Raw genomic sequence first — 14894 nt, 5'->3', positions numbered from 1 at the left:
ATGTCTCTTTTGCCACTGCACAGTTATGTAGCTGGAATTTAAAGTTATCACTTCAGTTCCCTAGGACAATATATTCATATAAGAACATAAGAATTCTGACAAATAAGAAAACAATAGCAACAACAACATTTATTTATATAACACATTTTCATGCAAATTGTGTAGCTCAAAGTGCTTTACAAGAAGAAGAAAGAAAAGTTTATAAAAATAAGATTAGGCAATACTAAGTAATAAAGAATAAAGTAAGGTCTGATGGCCGGGAGGACAGAAAAAACAAAAACAAAAAAAAAATACCAGATGGACAGGAGAAAAAGAAAACAAAATCTGCAGGGGTTCCAAGTCCACAAGACTGCCCAGCCCCCGCTGGGCATTCTACCTAACATAAATGACCTAAATCAGTCCTCATGGTTTTCAGGCTGATGATGATGGTCACGTGGACATCTGGGGCACTGCCTTCAATCCTTCAACATAGGGACTGCAAGGTGCCTTGATCAGGTGGTAGTGGCACAGATTGCCACTACAGAAAAAAACGGAAAAAGAACAGCAGAGAAAAGTAGGGATTAGTACGGATTGTGGAGCCATGATGAAAATGAAAATTCAATGCATATATAGTTTGTCTTGGGTACACTAAAATATAGCTATGAGAGAGCCATGTTGAAATAATGGATTTTTAGCAGTTTTTTAAAGTGCTCCATCGTATTAGCCTGGCGAATTTCTATCTGTAAGATATTCCAGATTTTGGGTGCATAACAACAGAAGGCTACCTCACCACTTCTTTTAAGTTTAGCTCTTGGAATTATAAGGGGATGCTTATTCAAAGATCTAAGGTTATGACTTGGAGTGTAAGGTGACAGGCATTCCAAAATATAGGATGGTGCGAGATTATTTAAGGTTTTGTAAACCATAAGCAGTATTTTAAAATCAATTCTGAATGAAAGAGGTAATCAGACCATCATAAGTCCATCAAGCTTAGGTAACACCTATGATATTCTAATATCTTATCCAGATACTTTTTTAAGTTTAATAATAATAATAATAATAAAACAGTACATTTTATTTATATAGCACCTTTCCTGTGTTTGTCTATTTGTCTGCTTCAACTACATGTCTCAATAGTTTGTTCCAGGTTCTGACAACTTTTTTGTAAAGAAGTGTTCCGTGGTTTCAGTCTTCAATTCACTTCCCCTTAATTTCCACTGGCACCCCGGAATTTGCGAATCGCCCTTAAGCAGAAAGAGTTCTGAATGATCTGTTTTATCAATGCCTTTGAGGATTTGGAAGATCTGGATTAGTTCCCCTTGCAATCTCCTATACACAAGACTAAACAGGTTTATTTCTGAGATGAGTTCTTAAGTCCTAGGATGTTCCTGGTTGTCCTCTCTGCACAGCTTCATGTACTGCTATGTCTTTTTTGTAGCATGGTGACCAGAACTGCACACAATAATAAAAATGTGGTCCAAGTAGTGTATTATATAGCCTAAGCATAACATCCCTTGGTTTATATTCAACATTTTGTATGACATAACATTTTATTTGCCTTTTTAATTGCTTCTGCACATTGTTTAGCTGATGAAAATATGTCAACATTAACCTCTAAATCCTTCTCAGAAGTTGCTTCCAGTAAGACAGTGTCTCCCATCTTGTATTTGTAATTAATGTTTATTTTGCCAAATAGCCCACATGTACACAGGTACATAAAAACATGTGTATAGTTCTAAACATATAAATGGTGCTCACAGTAGAACATTCAGCTCATTTGAGTTTTATTTACATATTGAACATATCCTGATCCTTGTGGGTTGCCTTGGGTGGGTAAAGTTGTGTGCTAAATAATAATAAAAAGCAGGTGAGACTCCATCCTTCTTTGAACTTTCTTTGGGAAAATTATTTTATAATAATATTAATAATAAAGAGAGAGCTCGCCATTATTAGTAGTATTAGTATTATCATTACTTTTGTCATTCGACCATTCTCTAAACCCACATGCCTCATGCAAAGCTTTGGGTAAGTAGAGGATTAGCTAGAGCCCATTCAGTTGCGAGAATTGCTCTGGACGGAACGCCTTTTCATTGAGGGCAACTCACTCATTCGATCCTTGTTTTATTTTTAACCTTTCATAGCAGGCAATATACAGTACACAACCCACTCCAGTTTACGGGAAGCGTCTTTAGTAATGCCATCTACAACGTCTTCAAATTAAGTGTCACTGATTGCTGTGTAGTGTATGTGCACGAGTTATTTTTAAAGAACAGTATACTCCTCATAAGTTTGGAAGAGTCAAAACGGGCTGCACCATTGACTTCGTGCCCACTGCTCACGTTTCTCTTTAGTGCTACCCAGCATCTTCAAATGCAGGCTTCCGACCTCTACGCAATCCTTTGAAGTGTTAAGTTTCACAGCCTCCGGATGCGTTTCAGTCTTCAGGGCCGGACGAGCCGCTGCCCCTAAGGCTTGCGGGACAGATCGGAGTGCTGTCTGGCTCTCGACTGGCGCTCAGTTCCAGTTGATTCGCTTGCAGCATACATCTCCGCGTCCCTCTTCTGCTATCCCGAAATCGCCACTCGGAAGAAGTCTCCCTTTGCGCTGTCACTGGTGTATCATGTGAAGAGAGATTAAGAAGAGTTTTCTGGAAAGTTTCCAAGTCTGCAGCGGCTCACTTTGCCTGGCTGGCGGTGCGTCGAAGCTGTTGCGTTCGCTGCATTAGAAACCTCTAAGCTGCACATTAAAAACAAGACGCGAAACAGAACGTGTGGTGGAGGGAACGCCACCTGAGGATCTACGGTCCAAAGAAAGGAAGAATGTGGAAAAGTAACAGAAACAGGGCGCTCATAGAAGATACTTCGGAAGAGGAGAACAATGCACAGCAGCAGCAGCAACAGGCGTGCAAGGTGAGCAGCGGCAGGAAGGGAGCGCTGAGTTGCGCTCCTAAGCTGAGTCTCGGCACGGCGCTTTCCTGCCTCCAAAACTAGCACACCTAATCTTTACCTTGTTATTCGTACTTATATTTGCTGCACTTCCTTCTGAAAGTTTCGATTTAACATTGGTGTACAGTAAAAACTTTTTAATATTACACTACTTCTCGAAGCAGAGTTGTACAGCGGATTCGAAGGATGCAGATAGGAATGACTGTGCAAAAGTTTTTTTTCTCTGACACTTGATACGATTAGTAAACCTTACCGAGACGAAAGGTTAAAGCCTGCTCCACTTTTGTTTAACAATCTAATAAGATGTTGGGTTACAGTAAACAGTGTTGATACGTAGTTCTACCTGGTTAGAATGATCGACCTCGAGTGTAAGGTTTGGTAGCGATCAGGAGTCAAATCGGTGTCTGTTAAATATAAACATTTAACTGTGAATTAGACCAAACAAGCTGTATTGGCAGGACAAGTTGAAAACAGTGTTGACAAAATAAAATTAGTTAGAATTCATAAATTAAAGATACAGGTAGTGGCTTTCATCGAGTGCCAATCTGAAGCTCACAGCAGGAATGAGGTTTTTGTTTTTTGTCCGATGAGTCTTGGGATCGGGTTGGATAGGACAAGACAAAGTATCTTGTGGTCCTAAATCTGCATTTGGTCATTACTTATGTAAGTCACGTCTCTAAAGCGGGGGTTTGGGAGCGAGTACAGTAGTTATCTTAAGTACCCACTTGGATTGTTTTGTTTCAATTCTTTTGCAAATCAAAAGGTAAATACTTCCTTTCAACGAACTCAGCGTTGAATTCGACATATCGCTTTTACTTGCTGAATGTAATTAGAAATACCAGCAAGTGGAGGCGTTATTTTTTTAAGACTTATGATGTAAATATGAGTATCTATGAGAAATGGTTTTCTACTAATTGCTCATTAATGTGTTCCTCTAATCAGGGACAACTCCAAATCAGCCTGGTATGAAGAATTGTTTCCATGTTATACATTAGGGTAGAAATATATCCATTTCGTTCAAGTTCCTTATTATTTATTTTTAAAGGACTCACCTGTTAGTCACATGCAGGTGCAGATGACACAGAATCATTGACTCTTATGTGTGATGTGTTTTTGTCGTTTGTCTCAGCTTCTATACTTTGCACTTTCCCTCCTATTAAAAAAAATAATAAAAATAAAAAGTGATGTGGGCAGCACATACCGTTCCTGGCCTAAACATGTGATTTTGAAATGTTGATATCTGTTCCTGTGATATGTGTATTTAGAGCAGCAACTTCTTCAAATGAATAGGCATCTGGCATTTCACAATGCCACATTATATTCAGATTAAGCAACTCATTTTCAAGTTATCATGTCCACTGACACGCATTCTGACACCCACATTGATATTGGTCAGAATGTTCGAGGATACCTTAATACTTAAGTAAAGTAAAAAAATCCGGCACCAGTGCAACAGTTATCACTATATGTATATCTGTGTTATGCTTTGGGAAAGTTAAAAAATGTGTTGACAAAACTGAAAAATTTGAAATAAACAAGAGAATTGATTTAGACTCAAGTGCTTGTTCTACCCAATCTGTGCTCTATTATTAGGATAATGAACTGTATAGTGCTGTGCACTCGTCTTCACAGAGTGAGCATCATACTCAGCCATCTGAAGTAGCTAAACAAAAAGTTCAATTAACAGTCGGATTTGAACTTGGTTTACTAAATTGATGGTTTTTAGAGCAAGCAACCACAGGGCTACCAGAGGAGTAATGAGCTAAGCCATTGTCCTCTCTTGAAGTCTGTAGGCTCCAACTGGCTCTGATCATCGATCTGTTTATGTACAATGCTGCTGGAGTGCAGGGCCTCAGTGAGGACTCTCTTTAATGTCACACATAACAAAAGTACATGGATTGTAGTGTTGAACAGGAGACACATTCACGTTTGGTTATTACTAACTAGACATTTTCTAGAATTACATTTTTAAAATTTTTTTAAGCAATAAATTATAATATAAGGGTAAGCACTGCACTTTTCTTTAACTCGTATTCAGCTAACTTGTTCTATCCACTCCTGATACAGTTTTTTCAATCTTTTTACAACAGAAGAATTGGTAATTTTCGTGGCTATCTCAGTGTATTTCTAAGAAATATGGGGTTCTGCACCCCCTCATTTAACCCTGCCGTGATACTGAGTTTGATGTCCATGTTGTTACATGTTCAGGTCACATTTATTGGTGGTGAATATATAAAGAAATTATAGTCATGTATTCTAACCCCCACCATTTTTGAAAGAGTAGATTGTGTCCCCCTCCTTGTAAATATAAATTAAATAGTTACTGGAATGTGGGTGATTTTTTTTCATATATTTTAACCAAAATATACAACTGAAATTTAATCAAATATTGTAAAGCACACCTAACCACATGAACACCTCATTGCCTCACTTGTCTTTAATTAGAAAATGATTCCTCTTTAATTTTTGAACAATGTAGAACATAACAAACTGTGGTAATTTAAATTAGCCAAAAGTCATAGCCACCTTTGTGACCCTCTGTTTGATTTGTGATAGTACCCAGTTTGGCATCCCTTTCCCTTACTGGTTTTAATGGCTGCACATTAAACCCTGTGAACAGTTGGTTCCTTCCTTGCACCTGATTCTGCCTTTATTGGCTTTTGCCTCAGCAAACACTTAAGTGAATAAAGGGGTAGGATAATAAATTGGTTTATGGGTTTCACATAAATGAAAGTGGCATTTACCTTAATAAATGTGAGAAAGTATATCTACCATTGCTATTAACTCATTAACAGTAACAGCAGAAGTAATAGAAGTTTTGTCACATGTACAGAGTAAGTAAAATTCTTACTTGCATGTTCCACCAACATGCCACATGTCTCCAATCTCTGGTTCCTTGATAACAACAAAGTAACCTAGATACACTATGAACTGAGTTTTATCACTATACAGTGACTGTCAATTACAAAGACTTATAATATTTCATAAAAGACAGTATTCAGATGCCTGAGATTATTATAGTTATGGTCATTTCATTAGCATGAAAGGCATGTCTCTAAAAATAGAAAGAATATTCATAAAGATCTGGCTTTGCCTTTTTTCTTGAAGTTTCACTTTTACAAGCAAGTAATCCACAGACACAGAGATAAAGCCATTATATTTTTTCAGTAATGTGGTAAATGAAAAAGCAGCAGAAAAGATTAACATGTACAGATTAGTTGAAGTAAGAAGATTATGTGTTGGAAGTGAGATTTTAGCTGCATAACACACTAGCTGGAGGAAAGGGTGGCACACTCTTGGTGGACTTGGCGCCATGTGGTTTTGTATATCATATAACATACCATAACACTCTCATACCTGCTCAGCTCATTTCTGGTTGGCATAAGGGTGGAACTTACCCTGGGAGCATTGGGAATCAACTGTGGACAGGGTGCCAGGAAATTGCTGGGCCTTCTTGCACGTATACTTGCATGAGGCCAAACAAAGTTACCAGTTATCCTGACATGTGTGTCTTTGATATGTGAATGGAAAATTAGACTTAAGGTCCCATGCAGATTGAGGGAAAACACCCAAACAGCAACCAAAAACAGAATTTAATTCCAGGGTGCTTGATCTATGAGGCAAGAGTGCTTACCACAGATGCCGGACCTCTTGGTGCATCCAAACGGTGCCATATTTCTCCTTTACGCCTGGTGCAGCTGCGTTGTGCTTATATGTGAGTGGACGTTTCTTGCGGGGAGGGCTTCTGTTCTCTTTCTTCAATGGAGAACCCTCATCCTCATCTGAGTTCACCTCAGTAATAGCACGTCTTTATTTGAAAACAGTCGTGTCAGATTGGGGGAGCGTGAACGTGACAAAGAGAATAAAAATTAATTTAAAAAAAAGCTAACCTTTACAAGTACCATAAATTTACACCAGCTGTTACAGACTCAAATCAAATGTGTGTTTTTATTATATAGTAGTAACAATAAGAGCAGCTGACTACTCTACTCAAAATGTTAATTCTGGGAAGCAGCCAGACTCAAACCCGCAACCTCTTGATTATGAGTCAGCAGTTCTTAGTGCTGTACCACCCAAGCAGCCAGGTCAGCATCGTACCTAACACAATTTCTTTTTCTTCGGTTATATTTTTTAATAAAAGCGCACTTGTTTTGTTATATGTGAACCTTTTGTGAAAGTGTTTATTTGATATTTACTTTTTTTTTTTTTTTATTAATTTTCATTGTAATCATTCCATACAAATAGATCAATTTATAACCCAACAAAATTGAAGACAAATCAAACCCCACCCCTGAGAAGGAGAGCTTAGCTAAAGGAAAATTGCTTAGGGCTTTTTAATAAGGCAACATTACACAAAAGAAAGGGAGACGTAAATATATATGTAAATAAGAGATGGAGAAGGGAATTATATGCGGTAATAGTTATTTCTCTTATTCTAAAATAATATTGATTAAATCCTGCCAGGTTTTGAAAAAATTTTGTACAGATCCTCTAACTGAGAATTTGATTTTTTCCAATTTCAAATAATATAAAACATCGGTTTCCCACTGACTTACTGTATCAGAGGAGAGTTAGGATTCTTCCAATTTAACAAAATAAGTCTGTGTGCCAAAAGTGTAGTGAATGCAATCACCGTTTGCTTGTCCTTCTCCAATTCAAGTCCATCTGGAAGAATGTTAATGGGTTAGGAGGGATTGTGATACCAAGGCTGTCTGAAATGGAACTTAAAAATTTTTGTACAAAATGATGTTAGTTTGGTGCAGGCCCAGAACATGTGACCCAGTGAGGCAGGAGCTTGGTTGCAGCGTTCGCAGGTTGGATCCTGCCCTGGAAACATTTTGGACAGTTTTAAGCGAGACAGATGAGCTTGATATATAATTTTTAGTTGAATAATTCTATGCTTTGCGCATTTAGAACTCGAGTGAATTCTCTGCTTTGCTACTTTCCACTCCTTTTCTGATATATTAATTAAGAGATCTTCTTCCCAATGTCCTCTTGGATCTTTGAAAGGTAGAGACTCTAATAAGATTTTATATAATGCGGAAATAGTGTTTAATTCCTCGAAATTGAGCAGTATTTTTTCCAGCATTGTGGAGGGTGCGAGTGTGGGGGAAATCGGGCAATTTCTGTTTAACAAAATTTCTAATTTGAAGATAGTGAAAGAAATGTGTAGCTGGGAGGTTGAATTTTGAACATAATTGTTCAAAAGATGTAAATATGTTGTCTATATAAAGATCTCTGAGCATTTTAATCCCAAAACTTTTCCAGGTATTAAAAACTGGATATACTTGCGAAGGTTGAAAGAGGTAGTTCTCTTGCAGAGGTGCCACTGATAAAAGATTTTCCATCTTAAAAAGCTTTCTAATTTGGTTCCATATTCTGAGTGAGTAAAGCACAATTGGGTTATTAGTATATTTGCGATAACTTGCATTTATTGGAGAGCAGAGCAAGGAGCATAAAGAAGTACTACAGGATTTTACTTCTATTGCGGACCAAGCCTGTGTATGTTCATTTATTTGTGTCCAGGTTTTTATGGCTTGTATGTTTGCTGCCCAGTAATAAAACTGAAAATTAGGTAAAGCCATGCCACCTTCTGCCTGAGGTCTTTGTAGGGTCGCTCTTCGGATACGTGGGTGTTTTGAGTTCCAAATGAATGAGGTTATTGTTGAATCTAACTGTTTAAAAAACGATTTATTGATATATATTGGAATGTTTTGAAATAAAAAGAGAAGTTTAGGAAGGATATTCATCTTAACAATGTTAATTCTTCCGGCTAGAGTGAGATGAAGGGTTGACCATCTATGCAAGTCTTGCTTAATTTTTTCCATACAGACGGCAAAATTTTGTTGATAAAGAGCTTTATGTTTACTTGTGATATTTACCCCTAGGTATTTAAACTGATCTGCTATGGTAAAAGGTAGGGTGTCTAATCTAATATTATATGCTTGTGAATTCACTGGAAAGAGTATACTTTTATTCAGATTAATTCTAAGACCAGATATCTTTTGAAACTCTGTTAGTGCTGTTAAAACAGCAGGGGCAGTGTTTTCTGGGTCTGATATATATAAGACCATATCATCTGCATATAGAGAAATTTTCTGTTCCAGTCCTTCTCTGACAATCCCCTTTATCTGATAAGAATTTCGGCAGTGAACCGCCAGTGGTTCAATAGTGATTGCAAACAACAGTGGCGACAAGGGACATCCTTGTCTGGTACCACGTTCTAGTTTAAAGTAGTCTGAGCAAATGTTATTAATACAAACTGAAGCTTCTGGATTGGTATACAGTAGTTTGATCCATGCACAAATATTCAGGCCAAATCCAAATTTCTCCAATGCAGTGAAAAGGTAGTTCCATTCAATCATATCAAATTGTTTTTCTGCGTCTAATGATAGTAATATTTCTGGGGTGTTTGATTTTGCTGGTGAATATATAACATTAAACAAGCGTCGGAGATTGGAAGATAGGTGTCGGCCTTTAATAAATCCAGTTTGATCTTGTGATATTACCGAGGGCAGCACTTTCTCCATCCTTCTAGCTAGGATTTTTGAGAGTATCTTAACATCATTATTCAGGAGTGAAATTGGTCTGTATGATGCACATTGTAACAAGTCCTTATTTTGTTTAGGAAAGACGGTGATTAATGCTTGTCGAAATGTTTGAGGTAGTATTTGGTTGTCTGTAGCTTCTGTAAATGTTGCCAATAAGAGGGGAGCTAGCTGAGTGGAGAATTTCTTATAAAATTCTACGGGGTAACCATCAGGGCCTGCTGATTTCCCACTTTGTAGTGACTTTAGAGCATCTAGTAATTCTGTTAGCGTTAGAGGTTTATCCAGTTCCTCAGCACTTAAAGCATCTATTTGTGGTATCTGTGATGTATCCAGAAATGCATTAGATTGTGTGTTGTCTTCTTTGGGCTCAGTAGAATATAAAGGCTTATAATAATCTCTAAATGTGTGCATTATATTTTTATGGTCAATAATTTCTTCTCCATTATTGTTGGTGATTATTGGTATTGCATTGCGAAGTTCTTGTTTGTGAATTTGTTGAGCTAAAAGCTTATTAGCTTTTTCTCCGTGTTCATAGTAATGATGTCTAGACTTATAAATAAGTTGTTCAGTTTCTTTAGTTGTTAAGATGTTAAGTTCTGTATGCAGGGCCTGCCTTTTCCTGTGGAGAACTTCATTTGGACGCCTGGCTTGTTCTTCATCTATTCTAGTAATTTCACTTCTTAGCTCTGACACTTTCTTGGTTTCTAATTTATTTCTGTGGGAAAGATATGAAATAATCTGTCCTCTTAAGAAGGCCTTTAGAGTTTCCCAGAGTGTTCCTGCAGAAACCTCTGTGGATGTGTTTGTCTCTAGGAAGAAGCTGATTTGTTTGGATATAAATTCTGTGCAGTTCTCGTCTGCCAATAAAAGAGGGTTAAGACGCCATCTACGAGGTGAGTGTGAGGGGCTTAATGATTTTAGCTCCAAGACTAGAGGGGCATGGTCAGAGATAACAATTGTGTCATATTTGCATGATTTAATTGTAGGCAGGAAATTATTATCTATAAAAAAATAATCAATTCTTGAGTAGCTATAATGCACTGGTGATTAGAACGAATATGTTCTTGAGTTTGGGTTAAGAAACCTCCAGGGGTCTGATAAGTTGTGATCATTTAAAAACTGTGTAATTGTCTTTGCAGTATTAGATGTCGTCCCCCCTGTCACAGGAGTCCTATCTAAGAGTGGATTTAGAACACAATTAAAGTCCCCAGCCATTACAATTTTATGAGTGTTCACATTGGATATTTAGACTTCAGTCTTCACACATATTTTATACATTTCATGTCAAAAAATTGTTGTTAGCACTATAACATGAAAAAAAAACTTTTCTTGCATTTCTCGCATTTACTATCATCCTACATTTACATAGATCATTGTAGACACAGAACACACATGAAATGCATATGTTCCAAATTACGATATATTATTTACCCTATACAAGTCCAGGCACCTCACCCCTAGATAAACAAGACTTGAGCTGGGAGTCCTTTTTGCCCTTTCTGCGGCGGTAGGGAGGAAGGAATAGCAGGCTGCTTGTGCTGATCGACACATTTACAAAACAAAAGACGCTGATGGAGAAGTGCAAAGGAATTTAAGGTGGCCTGGGATTGCGAGTTTTTTCGTAGGCTTCAGGGATTCTAGTGTTAAAGGTTGATAAAATTCAAACAATAATAATCTTCCAAATGGGCATATATTTAAACTTGTGTTAAAACTTAGGAAAACTTGTAAAAAATCCCTGTGGTTGTGTATTGATTGACTAGTTATATTTCATTGTTTGCTTAGATGAAGATACAGTAAATAGAACTCGTGGGTCAAGATTCTTATTTAAAGATAATCATTATACTTCACTGAATTTTGTGATTGAATTAAGTTAATGTGTTTAATTAATGTAAATGACATGTATATGTTACAGAACTGTTTTGGTAAGATAACTAGACTGTCACCATCACTGTAAAGTATGTACTTGGCTGGAGGTATAAAGAGAGACCTATAGGATTAATAATTGTAGTTTGTTTGATATCATGATTACGTGAAAAAATATTTACAAAAATGTTAAATTCAATAAATAAATAAAGCTTGATAATACATCCCAATTCCTACTTGTTTTCTGAAATGGCTCAAGAGCGTATTTCCCTGAGGGGTCTTGTAAATAAACGTTGCTATAAATAATCAACTGCTTCCCAGAAATTCTCAAATTATAAATTCACTGTTTTGTATCCAACCCTTCCATTCTTTACTGTCCCCAGTCCTGTCTCCAGGTGTAAATGTAGAGGTCTGGTAGTGATGATTCCGCTCAAAGCAAAGAAGGTGGCAGGGCACTGTTTACAATTTCATCTAGGGCAGCAAGATTGTTAGAACCGGCTCAGAGCTCACTAGTTACTTAACTTTTAATAAGCTGATGTAAGCCTTTTAATCTGGTTTTACAATACTACACAGCTGTGAAATTTTTCTGCTTTGAGTAACTAATGATTTTCTTATGGCAGCAGACCCTGGACAAACCAGTAGTTTAATTTTGTTAAATATTATTGAAACATTTGAGACTATCATGCATGATATTCTACTCTCCATATTGGAGAACATTCTGGGTATTTCTGACATTGCTCTCCAGTAGCAGAGCTCTATCTAACTGATAGGCAAGAGTTTGTTAATATGGCAGCAGCAGGTCCAGCTCGATGGCAGTTACACAAGGAGTTCCTCAAGGCTCTGCCCTCTGCTGTTCTGTATCTATGTGCTTCCCATTGGCTATATTATTTCGTAGCTTTGAACTGGATTATAATTTTTATGATTATTTTAATGTGTAAATTGAAAATTTATCAGAGCTTTCCTTACTCATAATTTGCCTCACTGAGATTAAAGCCTGGATGAAAAATAACTTTAAAACCAAACTGCAACAATACTGAAGTCATGCTAATTGGCACTAAAGCTCATCTTAAGAAAGTTAGCTGCTTTCCAATTAGTCTTGGTGATGATATCATCAGACCTTCTTCTTCTGTTAGGAATCTTGGTGTCATTTTTGATTCTACCCTTTCTTATTCTACACACATAAATCACATTTAGAAACTTTCTTACTTCCAACTCCATAAAATATCTCATGTTTGCTCATTCCCCTCTTTTTTAATGTTGAGAAATGTGTCCATGCTTTTATAACATCCTGAATCAAATTACACCTTACTGGCAGGTGTCTCTACTAATCTTTTGTCACAGCTCCGATTGGTTCAAACCTCTGCTGCAAAAGTCCTTACACAGACCTGCAACAGTGAGCACCCAACCTGCTTCACCTTCACTGACTCACTGTGTCTTACAGGATAGAATATAAAATTATATTAATAACCTACAAAGATTTTAATGCCCTTGCACTGGACTACATCAGTACCCTCCTTCGTCATTGTGCTCCTGTTGCTCACTAACACTCACCAATTCTGTCAATCTTGTTGTGCCCAAAACTAACCTGATCTCTATTCATTCTTTCAAAAAACAACTAATAACTTATTTGTTCATGAATTCTGACCCTACCTACTTTGTCCAGATGCTGAGGATGATTTGTGTCTATTTCACATATTATGTTATTTATTCATGGTTTTCTCATAGTGTTTGTATTTTTGTATTATTTCTGGTTTATTGTCTCTTATTGTATTTCAAAGCTTTGTACATCCTGCATTAATTTTTAGTTAGTGTTTTATGCAGATATTATTTATATTCGATGTTGTATATGTCCTATTGCTGTGAAGTACTTTGAGCATTGGTATTATTATTGTTATTATTATTATTATACTAATAATAAACTGAATAAACATACTGCTAGCTAATTAGACAGGCAGGAATATTTTATACACTGCAAGCTATTCAAGCATGGTTAATATCCCTGGTACTAGTGTAAAGCATTTTGAAAGTGTTCAAAGGAAAAGGCATCATATAAAAAGAATAAAGTTGGGATTTAAACATAAGCTACATTTTTAAACTGCCAAGTCCTACAGATGTCTGGTGTTGCTTGGATATGCTTTTCTAATTTGTCCTGTGAATAAGTTATTAAAATTTGCTATATTAGTTTAAATTAGAATAAACAGCAGTCTAAATTGCTTCGTATTACTTTATAATTTACAGTGTTTGTTGCTATGTGTAAATTTTGTTCCATTTGCCATTATGTTATTTAAAATATTGCTGAAGCATACCTTACAAGCATTCATTTTGTAATTGGCTGAATTGGTTATCATGCTTTATTAGGCCTCTGATGTCTGGTAGGTTCATCAACTAGAATGCAGTTACAGTTTCAGGTACCTTGTCTTTGCATTTGAAAATATTTCATAAGTGTTCTCCTACATCTTTGTTACCTTTTGATGTCTTTTTGAGTTTGTTGGGAGGATGGAAAGTCGGGGCTTGCAGAGGCATGTTTTAACCACCCCTTTCACCTTTCTGAGCTGGCGGGAGTCAACGCTTACCTTTAATGTCTCTGGGATTAACACTGCTTGGTTATTTAATGCAGTTGATGGCCTTTTACAATGAAGAGTTTGGGTACTTTGCAAAGAAAATTAAACCAAGCTCGGATAACACAATCCACCAAAATCATACGTCTATAAAGTTTAAAGTGATCATTAAGTGATGTTACAGTTATAAAATAATAACACTGTTCCCACTATATACAGTATAATAAAACTTTTTTTCAAAGGAGTGGGGCAGGGTAGCATGTAAACATATTTTGTGTTTGTTAGTGTAAGTTTATTGGCGTGTATTCTATGTGCCACTGTAACAGTTTTGTCGATTGCTTTCTGTGATGTCGTCCTCCTTTGACTACAAAGTTGCTGTAACAGCTCACAAGAATGGCGATAGACTTTAGTTAGGAGTGGATGATGAATAACTGTTTTAAAACAAGTAGGAGTTTCTCAATAAAGTCTTGTGTATCTTTTAATCCTGTTATAACAGTAACATTTCTTGGAGCAAACTACAGGATGTGCCATGCATACTGAATCAAAATTACAGTACATGATCTCTAAACTCTGGTCTTGGAATGCATCTTTCTTTTTATTATACTTAACCAGGTTTTGGAGTAATTCGTTTATTTATCTTTAAGTCCCATCTCGGCCTAGTACGTACCCAGAGATTGTTTTAGCTGGGATAAGCTCCAACTCCCCCACAATGCTGACCTAGATAAGTGGAGGAATGGTGTGAAAATAATATTACATTTATAACAAGTTTTAAATATCACCTATTAATGCCTTGGAATTTTTTTGTAAATTTTGTTGTGTTAAAGCATCAATATATAAAGGTTCATTCATCTATCTCTTTATTTATTTCACTTTAATAAAGTCAGAGCCACAGGGTACTGAAGCTGGATATAAGGCCAGACCCACACCCAAGCAGGGTGCTAGTCCTTCACAAAGTTTGCTCACAACATGGAGTTTATAGTTGGAATTGGTTTGGATTG

The 14894-nt window shown here is 36.7% G+C and overlaps 1 protein-coding gene across 2 annotated transcripts in view; it reads left to right on the top strand.

Annotated features, from left to right (window-relative positions):
• The first annotated feature begins 2338 nt into the window (after positions 1-2338).
• Positions 2339-14894, top strand: part of si:ch211-225h24.2 (uncharacterized protein LOC564539 homolog) — a 185285-nt gene continuing 172729 nt past the window's right edge. Inside the window, exon 1 of one of the 2 annotated variants that reach the window (XM_051924963.1) lies at positions 2339-2888. In XM_051924963.1, coding sequence (XP_051780923.1) covers positions 2799-2888 — 90 coding nt within the window. In that variant the 5' untranslated portion in view covers positions 2339-2798. The remainder of the gene's footprint in view (positions 2889-14894) is intronic. The other variant, XM_028797761.2, reaches the window with a different exon arrangement.

The sequence above is a fragment of the Erpetoichthys calabaricus genome, chromosome 3, assembly GCF_900747795.2.
Source record: "Erpetoichthys calabaricus chromosome 3, fErpCal1.3, whole genome shotgun sequence".
In the NCBI taxonomy this organism is placed as follows: domain Eukaryota; kingdom Metazoa; phylum Chordata; class Cladistia; order Polypteriformes; family Polypteridae; genus Erpetoichthys; species Erpetoichthys calabaricus.
This window is presented reverse-complemented; position numbering and strand designations above follow the sequence as displayed.